This window comes from Triturus cristatus, chromosome 7 (genome assembly GCF_964204655.1).
Source record: "Triturus cristatus chromosome 7, aTriCri1.1, whole genome shotgun sequence".
Lineage (NCBI taxonomy): Eukaryota > Metazoa > Chordata > Amphibia > Caudata > Salamandridae > Triturus > Triturus cristatus.
In genome coordinates this window covers 87,474,623-87,489,796 of record NC_140590.1, presented here as the reverse complement: position 1 = coordinate 87,489,796, position 15,174 = coordinate 87,474,623, and the positions used below count along the sequence as shown (strand labels likewise).

Below are 15,174 nucleotides of genomic sequence, written 5' to 3'. Positions count from 1 at the left end.
AAATGATTGTTGCTTACTATGTTCTTAAAAATCTGTGATAGATGTTCAGTGTGATTAAATAACACTTGAACTGCTTTCAAATCTTTTGACTTATTTGTTATTGTTTATTTATATTGCCTTTGATTGATATATTTGTACTGGGACCACCCTGTTCCATATTGCTGTGCGCCAAAGAGCATGACTTGTCGCCAGTCCGATCCATGGCCCTCCCGCGAGGGGAAGCTTCAACCCAATTATATACTTATATGACACATAATAAAATACAGTCTGCGGAACTAAATATACATTATCAACGAAGCCTTTCAATGGTAGAGATCCATCAACTTGAACTTCTGAGGGACGTGCACCCAAGTGACTCTTAACTGTAACACATTGTGACAAAGTCAATCGTTTTGGCTTTACAAAGTGAGATGTTTTTCAGCGAGGCCCTCTTCCACCTGCAGGACAGGTAGACCGTGGGCATAACCAAGAAAAATATAACTAGTTTTGGATTTACGGTAAGAATGCCGACCATAGCTAAAGTAAACTAGCCGGCAACAAAAGTGAAAGTAACCACGAGCAGGCAAACAGCGTGCGCCAGAGGGGGAGCGAGCAGCGGAGCTGTAATAAATCATGCACACGGTGGGAGACGCCATGCGCATGCCCATCGCGTGTCTGCCCGTACTTTCGGAGCGAGGGGACCGGTGTCCTGGAGCTGTCCCTGGGCAGGTGAGCATTATGTGGCAGAGTAATTAATCGACAAAGAGGGGTTGCCGGGAGGTGCGCGCCTGATCTCTCCCACGGGGTTTGCAACGGCTTAAGGTGGGGGTCCATTGTGGAAGTTCGTTTTCAAGCTTTCTGGAACTAATTTACGTTAACGGTCTGCTTTAATTAAGCTGCTGTCAGTCAGAGAGCTGTTATAGGATAGACAGGCTGTTAGAAGAAAAAGCGCGTCGCTCACCGGGCTTGAGGACATCCCGAGGTGAGCGCGCGTGGCATTAAGAAAACAAAAGTGAAATTGCATGAGGCTTGCGAGGACGGAAGGGGGACAGGAAATGTGCACATCGCATGTCTGTACGTGCGTGATCACGGGCGCGTTCACAATTGCAATCTGTCGTGCGCGTGCACATCTCCTGTCTCCCTTCCAAAGCAAGTCGGTAACAATAGATCTCCCTAGCGATGGCGCTTTCGTACTGCGTCGCTAGGCGAGACCTAAAAAGGATGATGGAGTGATGTGTCCAGGTAAGAGGCTGGATGTCTTTTACTATCAAGCTCGGTATAGATGTAAAAATTCCATCCAGTGTGTTTCCTGTCTCATGTGTGGGTTTACACACCAATTGCGAAAGCCCAACAGATTCAAAAGTATCTAAAAGGACAGCAGTGTCTCTGTCGGTTAAATCCTCCCAGAAAAGAGAAGTTGTTTGTGTTGAGAAAAGGTTCAATCAGGGAGTCTAGATTATTGACAAAGGAGCTTCTAGAACCAGGGGGGCAATATAAGAAGACACCTCAAAAGTATATTTTGGATTCAGTTCCAGGGTAAAATTAAGTGCTTCACAATGGGGGTTGGGGACTGATGAAAAAGTGGCTCTAAACCGTTCACGGTATATCACAGCTAGCCCACTACCCCTCCTAATGGATCCATCCAGCCTGGTAGATACAAATCCTAAAGGTACTGCTGTTACGAAATCCGGGTCCGATGCTGTGTCGGCCCAGGTTTCTGTGAGGAATAGGATATCCAAGTTATAGCGGGATATGAGGCTTGGTATTTCATATTTGTGTTTGGACAAAGATCTCACATTTCTAAGACCACAATATACCGCTGCCTCAGCTGAAGTTTTTGAGCAGTTTACTAAAGGCCTCATCCTTGACATAAGAACTCTCCTGGCCATCTCTTCAGCCGGGAGTGAAAAACCACACACACAACTCTGCCCCTTTAGCAGAGGATCGTACCCACAGTAAGTTTGCAGCAGGCGGGTCCACAGATATTATGGGCCTTGTCATCTAGTTCTTTTCCTGAGTATGTAACAGGTTCTGCCATTGTTTGACCAGGGTTTCTGGCCCTGGGCCCGGTCTGGGCGAAGACGGGCTTGCTTTTGGCGCGCCAAACGTGCGCCCCCGCTTCAGTGTGGTTTCAGTATTTGGAGGCGGGACAGAGACTAGATTGCTCCCCACCAGAACCAGAACTAATCACGTGGTTCCTGAATCTTTACAGGCAGGTGGTCACCTGTGTCCACTTCATGGGTACACCAGGTAGTCTGACTGGGTGTCAAACAAAAGAGATCACGAAACCGAATGAAAACTTACTTGTCTGTAATCAGCTTGCTGTTGATCAGTGATGGTGTCTGCCAAGACTACTCCTTCAACTGATCCATGAGCAGGTTTGTGTGAGAAGAGTTCAGGGAGGGGGTCACTCTCACCCTCCTGTCCCTCATCAGTAGCCATGAGCAAGCTTATGTCAGACCTATCAACAAAAGGTTTCAGGTGGTTCACATGATGTACTCTGTGGCAACTTCTAGGAGTACCTAGACCAACTGAGTAGATGACCTCGCCTTTTTTCCCCAATATGGTGTGGGGGCCACTCCACTTGTCTTGGACAGCTGCTGGATCCACAGGTTCCAACACCCACACTTTATGTCTTGGCTGGCAAACAGTCCGTACAGTCGTTTGGTAATGCCAAGCTTTCTAAAGCTCCTGGCTGGCCTCAAAGTTTTTGCTGGCCTTCTTCATGTACTCAGCCATGCGAGAACGCATGCCCAGTACATAGTCTACTATGTCCTGTTTAAGAGGTTTGAGAGGTTGCTCCCATCCTTCTTCAACTAGACATAATAGTATCCTAACTGGATGTCCAAACAGAAGTTCAAATGGGCTGTTTCCCACCCCTTTCTGAGGAACCTTTCTGTAGACAAAGAGAAGGCAAGGTAGTAAGACCTCCCAGTTTCTTATCAGTTTTTCTGGGAGTCCAATGATCATCCCTTTGAGGGATTTGTTGAACTTTTCAACAAGCCCATTGCCTTGAGGACGGTTAGTTGTGGTGAACTTGTAGTTGACGCCACACTTTTCACATAGCTGTGATGTAGGAAGACATAAGGTTGGCACCTCTGTTTGACAATACCTCCTTAGGAAACCCAACTCTGGAAAAGATTCCCAGGAGGGCCTTAGCCACTGCAGGAGCTGTAGTGATGCAAAGGGGAATGGTCTCTGGGTATCTAGTGGCATGGTTCACAACCACAAGAACAAAACTGTGTCCAGACGCTGTTGATGGGATTAAGGAACCTATAGTGTCTATCCCTACCCTCTCAAAGAGAACACAACCACAGGTAGTGGGGATAAGGGGGCCTTTGTAGTGACACCTAACTTACTACTGGCTTGGCATGTGACACAGAAGCGACAAAACTCCTTGGTATGTTCTTACATGTGAGGCCAATGAAAGTGCGGAACAAGTCTGTCCCAAGTCTTACTGTCCCCCAATGTCCTGCAAGGGACATGTCGTGTCCTAGGGTCTGTAGGAATCTTCTGAACATCTGAAGTATAACCATCCTTCTGGTGGCACCAGGCTTAGGGTCTCTACTCTCAGAATACATAAGCTCATCTTCCCAATAAGTCCTTTGGGATCCCACTGCCATTTCCTGCTTCCTCAGCAGCAGCGAGGGGCAGGCCTTCTGCTCCAGACTCAGTTCTTCCCTGAAAGGTCCCCCCGCCCTCAAGAACTCCGCTGTGTCAGGCCCAAGCTCCTCTGGGGCAGTTCCTTCACAGGTACTGAGATCATCTCCATCAGGAGACTGATTGTTACTGGAAATCTGGGAGGAGGAAAACACTTTATGCGTCCTGCTCCTTCTCTTGGAATTTGGCTGGTCCATTTTTCATAACGCAGGGCTCCTTCAGTGTCCAACTTCTTGGCCTGAGCCCTAGTGACAGCAAAGACACTGGTTAAAATTCATAGCATTTCTGCAAGGGTCCTCAATTCCACTTCAGACCAGGCTGAAGTTTACAAATCATTGCCCAGGAGACATTCAAGGGGAGGTGCCGGAGTTCTCTGGAGTGCAGAGCCAACAAGCCTTGGCAACAGTAAGTCGACTTGATGCCCAGGAGTTTGGTCCCAGTGGCTCCGACGAGGGATACTGTCCTCCAAATTGCAGGAAAGACAGGTCAGGCCCATGGAGAGCCAAGAAACCACCACCTGTGTTGCTGAGCCTCGGGAAGTCCATAGGACGACAGGAGCAGCAGACTGGTCAGCTTTGTTCCTGTGCCTGCTGATGCAGGGGAGTGACTCCTTCACTCCAAGGGAGATTTCTTTGGATGTCCTTAATACCCACAGATCTTCTGGAGAACCTGAACGAAGCACAGACACAGACGAGGCAGAAGACTTGCAAAACAGCAAGAGCAGGAGCAGCAGGGGTCTTCCTTGATGCAGTCCAAGTGTCCAGGCAGTCAAAAGGTGTCTTGGTTTCGGAGGCAAGTCTTGTTCCATGACGAATCTGAGGACCCACCCATGGGAGAGCCCTTAAAACCCAAATGGGTTGGAACAACTCTGGGATCCCTCCAAGAGGAGGGGCTGGACAGAGGGGAGGATACGCCTCTGTCTTTTGCACAGTTTCGTGCCAGAGCGAGAAGCAAGGTTTCCTGAACTGGCTGAAACTGGAGTATGCAAGGAGGGTACTGTGGTAGCAAAAACGCTCCACAAGTTACAATTGTGAAGAAGCTTTATTGGAGCATCCACTCATCTCTCAACTCTGGCATCAACTGACTTCACACACATTTGGAAATAAGAACCCAACTTGCATCTCAACACATGACATAACAAACCTAGCTGCTAGGCTGTACATTACAGTGTACCAAAACCGTGAAGAACTAGGAATTCTTCACATCTAACATTCCTCTACACTACTACATACCTTCCTTATAATAAAAATAAATAAACAACTAAAAATTAATGATACAGAATTGTATGTAAAATATTAACCGTACTTACAGTTTCTAAGTGTATCAACTTGTACGATTAATACAATATAACATTCTCAAATCTTTTAGTAAACACCTCTTTCTAACCTTCAAATTAGAACTATTAGATAAGCCATCTGATTCATAGTTTGGAGATCCCACATTTTCAACTGCCACGGTGTCACTGCTAAAATCAGGAACATTGTAATTATTACATTCTTTCTGCATAGAAATATTGACTTTGCCCAACCTGGATAAACGCCACCATGAGCATTAGTCCAATGTTTCCCAAGTTTCAAAACTTCAAATACTCATTAAAAATGTAAAGATGGCTTGATTTTAACTTTATCGTCTACAGTCAACCGTTTCTGTGTACAAACTCTCCCCTCCATCACGTTCTTTCCATTTTTTTATTCAATTTTCATTCACTAATTTGTACATTTTTTTAAGACCAACCTTATTCTTTTTTGGCTTCAACCAACTAGGATTTATCTCTTGTTTAGGTGTCCTTCCTTTAAGTAAAATAAATTATGAACATTTGGTCGTACAATGTGTTGTAAGATGCGCTACGTGTTTTCTAACATCCAAGCGTGCTTTAAGGGCTAATTGACCTTCAACCAAGGTTTTGTTGAACCTTTCGACTAAGCCTCTTTAAACGTTGAATATTAGCTTTCTTAAGGAAGGATGTGAAAAAACTTGATGTAAACTGTGTACCATTACCTGAAACTATATACTCCAGGAAACCTTCTCTCCTAAACAATTCCTGTACAAATTCAACAGCATCCAAATTCACATGTGACACCCATTTTACTTCCACCCATTTTGAAAAATAGTCTATCACTACTATAATATATGTTTTGCCATTCAAACTGCCTTCATAAGGACCTAAGACATCGATAGCTAATTTTTTCCATGGCTCCTCGTGGACAGATGAATGTAAATGGGTACTTGTTGCGTTTTGAGTACTTTTTCAGAATGTTCACACAGAACAGTCCTGTAGGAAACAAGTAATAGCATGTAATACCAGTGTCCATGTATGGCCACCAAAATTGATCCCTTACGTTCTTGATAGTATTGGATTGTCCTAAATGTCCCAAATGGGCAATAGTAGATAGGCAATCTGCCTCCACAGTTTGCATTCTGGGTATGTACACTACTGTGAAATTATATTCATCCAATTTTGCCAGCAACCTTACCAATCTAGATGACGCTTTTCTTTCTCCATTCTTAGATGATAATGATATTAATGGTTTATGATCCGTTCTAAGTTTAAAATGTTTTCCCCATAAATATGTCTTGAAATGTTCAACTGCCCACACACATCCCAAGGCCTCTCTCTCTGTAGTAGAGTATCTAGTTTCAGTAATAGTAAGCGGTCTTGATGCAAAGGCAACAGCATTCTCAGTATTTCCCTTCGACTGGCTCAACACAGCTCCCAGACCAGTGGCACTTGCATCTACTGTAACAATATTAGTCGTAGTTTGTGAAAATGCAGTTAATGGTTTGCAACATATGATTGCTTCCTTTACTGTATTAAAAGTTTCAACATGTTCCCTCCTCCATTGGAATTTAACTCCTTTTTTTAACAAGACTCTCAAGGGAAGTACAATATCTGCAAACTTGCTTACAAACCTCAAATAATATTCACAAAGTCCTAAAAACTACTTGAGCTGATCTTTATTCTGAGTCTCTGCCATCTTCTTAATGGAATCAAGTAAATCTTTCTTTGGAGCAATACCAGACCCGCTAATTCTATGGCCTAAATATTCCACCCCTGAAACAAAAAACGTACATTTATCCAGTCTAACTGTCATACCCTTTTCATTTAATGTAGTCAATACTTTACTCACCATCCCACGATGCTTGTTAGCCGATTCAGAGTATATCAGTATGTCGTCCTGGAATGCCACCACCCCATCGATATCTCCAAGAAGACAATGCATCAACTTCTGAAAAACCGACCTGGTAAATGACAAACCAAAAGGCATCCTAACATATCTAAATGTACTTTCAGAGTTATAAATGTTGGAATATGTTGTGAGTCCTCCTTCAATACAATCTGATGGTACACAGCTTTCAAATCTATTGTAGTAAAATATTTAGCTCCATCAAGTTTTGCCAGTAACTCTTGCACTTTAGGTAACGGATAACACTCAACAACAATTTGTTTGTTGACAGATCTTAGGTCCACACACATTCTGAGTTATCCATTCTTCTTTTTGACCAAACAATAGGTGAAACAAATTCCGAGGCATTCACTGGTTCTAGCACACCCTCTTCACATAACTTCTTAATCATATCCGATAACTCATGTCTGACAGATAAGGGCATGTTTCTTAATTTGTGTTTAGTTAGTATTGCATTTTTCTTAAGTTGAATTTTGTGAGAAAATCCTTCCACTTTCCCAAGTTCCTTCCTAAATACCTCTTTATGTTTATCTAAGAATTCTTCCAATTCTTTATTTTCATTTGTGTCATTTTGAACAGATAATAATTCTGCCATACAAACTTGCGCTTTAGCATTTGGATTCAACCTAATATTAAATCTGCCTTGATGTTTCCATCACAAAACCTGTAACCCATTTACTGCAACATAGACTTTGCCAATGATCATCTTATTTTTTTAATGAAATGTCAGCAGTAAAATATCCTAACATGTTAATTTATTTTCCTCCAAAACCAAAAACTCTCACATCATTAGGTAGCAATACATTGTCTTTCCAATTTTTGATAAAAAATGAGTCTGAAATCCTGAATCCGCCATTACTTCTAAAGTTCTTCCATCGATAACAATAGTACACAACCGAGGAACATATGGTTCATTATCTACCTCAGAACCTGTCATGGCATTAGCCACTACCCCATCATAACTTGTTTCTTCCTCTCCTTGACTATCTTGAAATGTTGCTGCTCCCTCCTTTTCCTGAAGATTATCTTGCTCTCTTAAACATAGCACCTTGTTCTCAAACTCATTTCCATCATGCACAACAGTTTCAAAATTTTCCTCTAGGACAACAGATACTCTTTTACCCCCGCGTTGACACACATTACCAAAATTACCAATTGTTTTACATTTGAAACATTCTTTCCCTCTTGTTGGACAATTTTCAAATGGCTATGTATGTAATTTGGATCCACATTGAGTGCACAGAGATCTATAAGTAGACCCCTTTTGTTTCATAGTAATATTAGGAGCATTATACTTCACTGGTTTACCCTTGTTAACATTTTGATTTTTAATCAAAATTGCAGCTACTCCTTCAGACACACTTTCCACGTTAATAGTTTGAAAAGAGATAATAGACCTTTCAACGCGCTTTGCAATTTCTATAATTTCTTGTAATGTAGGGTTTAGGTGTCGCAAATGTTGTTCCTGAATTTTCTTAGTAGCACAATGTATTATCAGATGGTCCCTGATTTACGTATCTGCTTGTATCCCAAATTCGCAATCAGCAGCTAGTGTTCTTAAAGTTGAAACATAAGCTTCTACTGATTCATCAACCAGCTGATGATGTGTATAAAAATGAAACCTTTCCAACACAATATGTGGTTGTTCCACAAATCTCTTCATTAACCTGTCTAAAGCTTCTGTAAAACAATCATAATCTCCTTTTTCCATACCTTGAGCAGCTGTTAAGTGAGTAAGGTGTTCAAAAACATTCCCTGCATCTGAGCCCATCAAATGTAATAACATCGCTTTTTTTCACTTGAGTGCTTAAGCTGTTGCCATTAATAGCCAATAAATAGGTATTAAATGAACAAAAACATTTTTCCCATTTCATGCTCGGTTAATTAGGTCCCTTAAAAAATGGTGGTGGTAGATTCCCTTAAACCGTAGCCATAGTATAAATTGCTCAGGAAAACGTTTAACTACTACAATTAATTTCAGTTCTTCCTATGCTCCTTCAGTTTTAAAACATAGAATATTAGTAACAACTTTAATAGACTCTTAAATTTAGCTTTTGTAATTCGCACATCACTGAATGTCGTTGATGCTCTGTTAATTATGTGCACATCACAGACTTGTAGATCCTTTTGTGCACATAATAAGGATTCCTTCCTTGTTTTTTGTTCTTTCCTCCAGCTGACAATACTTAAATACTGTATGGTGCTAATTGTGTCTGCATCCCAGAGACTTTTCACTCCTCTTGTGATCAACAATAAACTTCACACTATAGATTCTAATCATTGTGTGTGCATCACAGAGGCATTCCACTCCTCATGAGCGCGTAAGAAATTTCTATTGTTGTCTTCTCTGCCTTTCTCACAAAGAGACCATGCATTGCTATGCCCGCATACGCCACAAGGATTCGTACTGCTAAACGAATGGCAAGTTGCCAATACATTCTAGCAATTAAAATACTTGCATCTCAACACATGACATAACAAACATAGCTGCTAAGCCAGGCTGTACATTAAAGTGTACCAAAACTGTGAAGAACTAGGAATTCTTCACATCTAACATTCTTTTACATTACTACAGGTACCAAATGTGCCCTTCAATACAATCTGGTGGTGCTGGAAGCTCCCCCACTCCAGCCCAATACACAATAAGTCCTGTCTGGGAGGTGGTCAAAGGAAACCTATTGTTCTACCTTCTCCTGCTTTTTTTTTTAACCCACTTTATTAATGACTTTAACAGTTATGGAATGCAATATTCATCCTACAGAGGCAGTCTTTTGTTTTTATAGGAAATGACATTATACACATTACATGTAATTGCTGTATGTGTCATTCCTTGAAAGACAAAAATCGAGGATAATGATCTTCAGTGGCGTCGCAAATACCAATACAGTAGGGTCTGATTACATAAAACGACAATATAAAACGATTATAATCCAATTAACAAGGAAAACCTATTTAACCATGCCCCTACCTTCTCCTGCTTGACCTCAGCTCAGCAGCAGTGTCTGTGGTCCGCAGCAGGGCCAGCTTGCTGGCAGACCCGGAAAGGCTGTAACTCAGGACTGAAGGGCCTTCCATAGATGTGACTTATAGGTTTTAAGTGTAGTGACTCAGACATTACAAAACTTATATCTGTCATGAGGGGTGCAAGCAAGCATTGGCAGACCTGTAGTCTGAGTTTCAGTGGACTCCCATGGGTGGTGCAATACATGCTGCAGCCCATGGGAGACCCCTGTTCTACCTATGCCCTGGATACCGTAGTACCATATACTAGGGACTTATATGGGTACACCAGTAGCCAAATGTGAAGGTAAAAAGCACTTACCAAAGTCATTTTGGGAGAGTGGGCATAGATGCTGGGGTCCTGGTTAGCAGGATCCCAGCAAACTACAGTCAAAACACACTGACACCAGGCAAAAAGTGGGGGTTACCATGAAAGCAGATCCTACTTTCTTACAGTGCAGACATCAGGTCTGTCAATATTCATACGCAGGGTTCATTGGTTGGTGCTTCATCTCATTGCCAGCGTTAACAGCACGCATACGCAGTATATCTTATTCAGTACACTTTAGTGCATCCACCATGTAACTGCACAGCCAGTATTAGATCATCACTTCAGCAACTGTTCTTCTCGTTGCCTAGGACACCTTACATTCCACGTGATGCCCACAGAAATCTAATGAGTTACTTCATAGTTAAAGAGACATGAACACATTTTAGAACAATAGAATGTTGAACACTCCATTGCAGACAATGGATTTCTCTGGGCTTCTTCGTGCCGGTAGAAGCCCGCAAAATAACATTCTAATATTGTTTTTCATTCACAGCAGCTGCTGTGAACAAATGCCTCTCGTGGTCTGAGGGGTTTTAAATCCCCTTGGGCTCCGAGAGACCTTTGTTTTTACCAATTAGAACATTCTGCACTCGGGGCAGAATGTTCGAATAGGTGTACAGGCCACAAAAGAGATCTTGCCACTTAGGTCTTCCTGTGGTCTATTATAAACAAAATGGAACCTCTTGTGATTGTTGCCACGTGCACTATCTTGCTTTTCACCTGCATTCTTCACTCGGAGGCAGGGTACGCAAATACAACATTTACAAATGTGTAGTACACACGCATGCATCATTCTTATGGATGAGTGAGGGACTCGGTTAAAGGCGACTGACAGAACAATTCTAAATGAAAGAGGGGCCAATAGGCTGCTCCCCCAAAGCAAACAACATGGTAAAAAGGTAAATATAATAATCTGGAATTATTATAATAATTTTTCTAGAATACATTTTCTCCCTGCACCATGAGTCCACTGCAGGTCGGGGAGATGACTGTAGTTGCTCTCATAAGAAGGAAAGGTGCACTTGGTGTGCCCTCCTGACCAGAGGATGTCAGTTAACATTATGGAAAAGCCTAAGTGCACTCACATGATCTTTGTGTGTTCTGGGGAGGTGGGGGTATGTCGCAAGGGGGAGTTAAAAGCAAGAAGACATGCTCTCCAGAGCCATGCTGGGGACCTCTGTCCGTCACAACAATGGACTTTTTAAAGATAGTTTTATATTTTGCACTTGAAAAGACCGCAGTTTTAATGTATTTTGACAATATAAAGCGTAGAATATGTATTTAAAAACTGAATAAAAGTTTAAAGTTAAAAAGAAAATCTGAAACGTTTTGTGAATTTATTGATATCTTGTAGTGCTGATAACAACATAATAACATACATGTTTTCTGGTGCAGGTGGAAGGTTTGCTAAAATTGCCCTACGTGGCTGTGGGAGTAAAGACGTCTGTGAAGATCGTAGCTCCGATATTGCTTACGACCCCCATATCGCAGTATTCACCAAGGTGTGCAGTGACAGCACCACCATCCGCCCGGAGCACAGCCTCTTCCTCACAGCCGCCATCTCTCTTTGGGTGAAACTGTTCTAGCTTCATTGCATGGTGCTAAACTCCGCAGAGCCCTGGATCCTGAGCAGGAGTCAACACCAGGGCCCTCATGTTTCAAGGGACCTCATATCTTTCTGTGCTTGAAGGTGTCAGCACTGAGTGTTAGACTACAATGGCGACTTATCTGCTTCCCTTGGAGAATGGTCAGAGCCCATCACTTTTAGTGCTATCCATAAAACTGAGCAATGGAGATATTCATTAGTAAACATCACAAGGTGTGTGCTAACAGACATAAGGTCTCTAACTCTAGTGGCTTAAAGCCCGGTATCAAACACGTTCAGTCATTGCTGTGCCACTGAATCCCAGGCTGTGTCTGATAATGAGGTCAGTCCATTCACTAGCAGATTGTCCCCTTTAGTTCCTTGCAGGAGAGAGCGAGGCATCATTGCAGTCTGTGAAAAGAGGGGTGATAAAGTGATCTGATGCACAACCGAGCTCGACAGACTTGATCTAATTTCCGAAATAGTCCCCAAACGTTGGACTCCAACCAACTAACCGTCACTGCACTTTAAAACTGTTCCAAGTGTAGTGTGTTGCTCTGTATTGCACATGTGTGCTGTGCAAGCAAACATTTCCATCTATGGGCAGTAGAGCATGCACCTCAGTTCCTTGTTTTACAACAGATGATGTAGATTATATGTTGTTTCATTCTATGTCTAGTGAACGTTTTCTTTGCTTGCTAGGCTCTTTTGTCTCCTCTGCTGATTGCAAGGTCTACTACTCAGTATCTTTTGACTTTTTTGATTTTGCCTTCGTTTCATCAGGCAGCGTATACCACTTTAATCGTTCACATTACATACTGAACCTGCAGTTCATGGTACATAAGTTAAGCAGATGCTCTCACCTCTTATGACATCTGCTTTGTGGTTTGCTCCAGATCTAATTTTATTTTATTTGTTCATGCATTTGTTGATTGCTCTATCACCAAATGTTCATGGCACTAGGATAAACAAACTCATATATGATGAAGCATGCCACTCCTAGAGTGGGTGAGGGTTATATATATATATAAAAACGTTTTGTTTTCCTTTTCCCATCCCCAAGTACGGTCCTTATCACACGGGTTTATAAGAGAGGATACAATTTAGGTTTAAATCAAGCTTTCACCAAGTCCCCTCTGATAGTCAGGTTCCGGACAAACCCTCACTCCTAGATGCTGGCTTCCAGGTAGTGTTGTTGCACTATTTTGTTGAGTTCTGCACTACCAGTAGTGTTGGAGGGCTCTTGGTGATGGTCAGTCAAAGCGTAGCCCATCACTGGAGAGCTTGAGCCAGCTCGTTCTTTGGCACAGGTTGCCTGGCCCAGGTTGCTCCAGTGGTTGATGAGTGCCTTTCAGAGCAAATTATAGAACGTGTAGCCTATCACAAGCCCAGCACTTGCAGATTGGTTTTAAAATGCCACATGCTGTCAGAAGTTCCTTCTTCTTTTTCTCACGGTTAAAAACAAAAAAAGTCTAAGAACAAGCATACCTAATTGAACCAATCCATATTGTCCATTAGTATGCATAGACGCTTGTACATTCATGGAGTTTTGTGCCATTTACAATGGAGGGTTTACCTGGCTTAATTGTTGCCCCTGCTGGTGTGAACAAAGATGTCACACACCTTATTTTTAGCCATCTTATCTAATTGATTAGTTAAGACCACAGAATAGTGTTTGTATAAGCTACAAAACAGAGGGCCTCATTTGCCTAATTTGTTTAGACTAGAGCCAACACTCTTCTTTCCACAGACCATATGTTCTGTTTAGATCAGACATTCTAATGTAATGCTCAGGACCACCAGGACATGCCTGCTAACCCAGGACAGCAAAAACATCAAAAAGACTGCCACAGCCTGGAAGATAACTCCCATGGCATTATGCCCATTGGTTTCTGTGGCGGCGCCTTCTCAGCAGGGATAACGATCTCCACTAGGCAGGTGGAGAACTCTAACTAAGGAGGGCATTAGTATCCCGTGGCAATGGAGTACATGCCTCCACTGCCATGGCAGAAAAGAGTACAGCCCACAAAACTCTAAATAAGCCATGAGTCCTTTGATTATGTAGATTAATGTAATACAAGATCTAAAAACATTTCAGAACTAGATCTAACTCTCACAATGCCTCTAGGCATTGGTTGTCCCATTCATTGATCTTAGGAGAAGGCCCTAGTAATAGACGTATTTATGTCACTGCAAATGTTAGGGAGGAAGGATATTTAGAAACTGTGCCTCAGAATACAAGTAGGTGCTCCATAAACCATTTAGATTTTATAACCCACATTAACATGTTCAATTAATATTATTATTACTGTTCTAATACTGTAATGAGACTGTTTACCAGTATGTGGGGATAGCCCTTCTTTCTTTCTTTTATTTAATGGATTATAATTCTGTTGTAAGATTATCACTACTTACCTCTGGTCACAATTGCTGAGAGTGCATTTTTTGTTTGTGGCACTTATGTTATTAAACCATTTCTTTATCATCTCTGTTTGGTGGGAGAAATATGTGCAGCTCTTGTTTAACTGTATCATATGAAAACTGTTGTTGGTTATATTTGGAGGATTTAAAGGAGGACCTAGAAAACATTAAAACATGCAAATATTCCACACCCTATTAACAATAGTGAAGAGTTAGCACGCTTGCACTGATGTTGGACATGAATATAGATCATTAAATGCACAAAGATCCTCGGCATCTGACTTTATGCAAGATCTACTAGGATTCCTTGCACTTAAGGGCAATGTACTGGAGGCTGGCACATCAATGGTGGTTGCACTCCCCAACAACACATGCCTGTGAAGGTCCTGCTACATACCATACCCATCTTTAGTTCTTCTTAATTGAGTGAACTGGTGACTATCTTGTTGGACTTGCCCCTTTCTTTTGGGTCATCCACAAACTTTTTGCTTTCACCCTCCTATTTTCTGAACCCATTTTTGTTAGCTTTTACGACTCTGTATTTAACACTACTAACTATGCTAAAGTGTGGTTGCTCTCTCCTTAAAAAATTGTAGAATTGGCTTAAGTAGCACTTTAAACGTATCGCTGGTCTGCTATTGCAGCCTGTGTGTGCAGTTTTAAACTGCCATTTTGACCTGCCAAAATAAAACTTTTACCAGGCCCAAAGCTTCCTTTTTAATGCATAGAAGTCACTCCTAGGGTAGACCCCGGACAGACCAGAGGGCAGAGTGCAGTGTATTTAAAAAGTTGGACATACTTTTAAGTTTTACATGTACTGGTAATGAAAACCTTTTTCACTACTAAAAGGCCTGCCTCTCCCATGGGATAACATTGGAGTTACCTCATTACATTTAATAAGCTGTAACTTCCTATTAGGACCATTTAGGCAGGTCAAGTTTGGTGACTAAAGAATTGTAATCTAAAGCCCTCTTTATTGGTAAAGTCTGAATATTATTATTTTTTATAACACA

The 15,174-nt window shown here is 41.9% G+C and overlaps 1 protein-coding gene across 5 annotated transcripts in view; it reads left to right on the top strand.

Annotated features, from left to right (window-relative positions):
• The window catches only part of LOC146808888 (phospholipase A2 inhibitor gamma subunit B-like), a 1,090,687-nt gene extending 1,076,462 nt beyond the window's left edge, over window positions 1-14,225 (top strand). For 4 of the 5 annotated variants that reach the window (XM_085615701.1, XM_085615699.1, XM_085615700.1 and 1 more), the window contains one exon: window positions 11,551-14,225. In XM_085615701.1, the coding sequence (XP_085471827.1) occupies window positions 11,551-11,741 (191 nt within the window). In that variant the 3' untranslated portion in view covers window positions 11,742-14,225. The remainder of the gene's footprint in view (window positions 1-11,550) is intronic. The other variant, XR_014966274.1, reaches the window with a different exon arrangement.
• The last annotated feature ends 949 nt before the right edge of the window (window positions 14,226-15,174 follow it).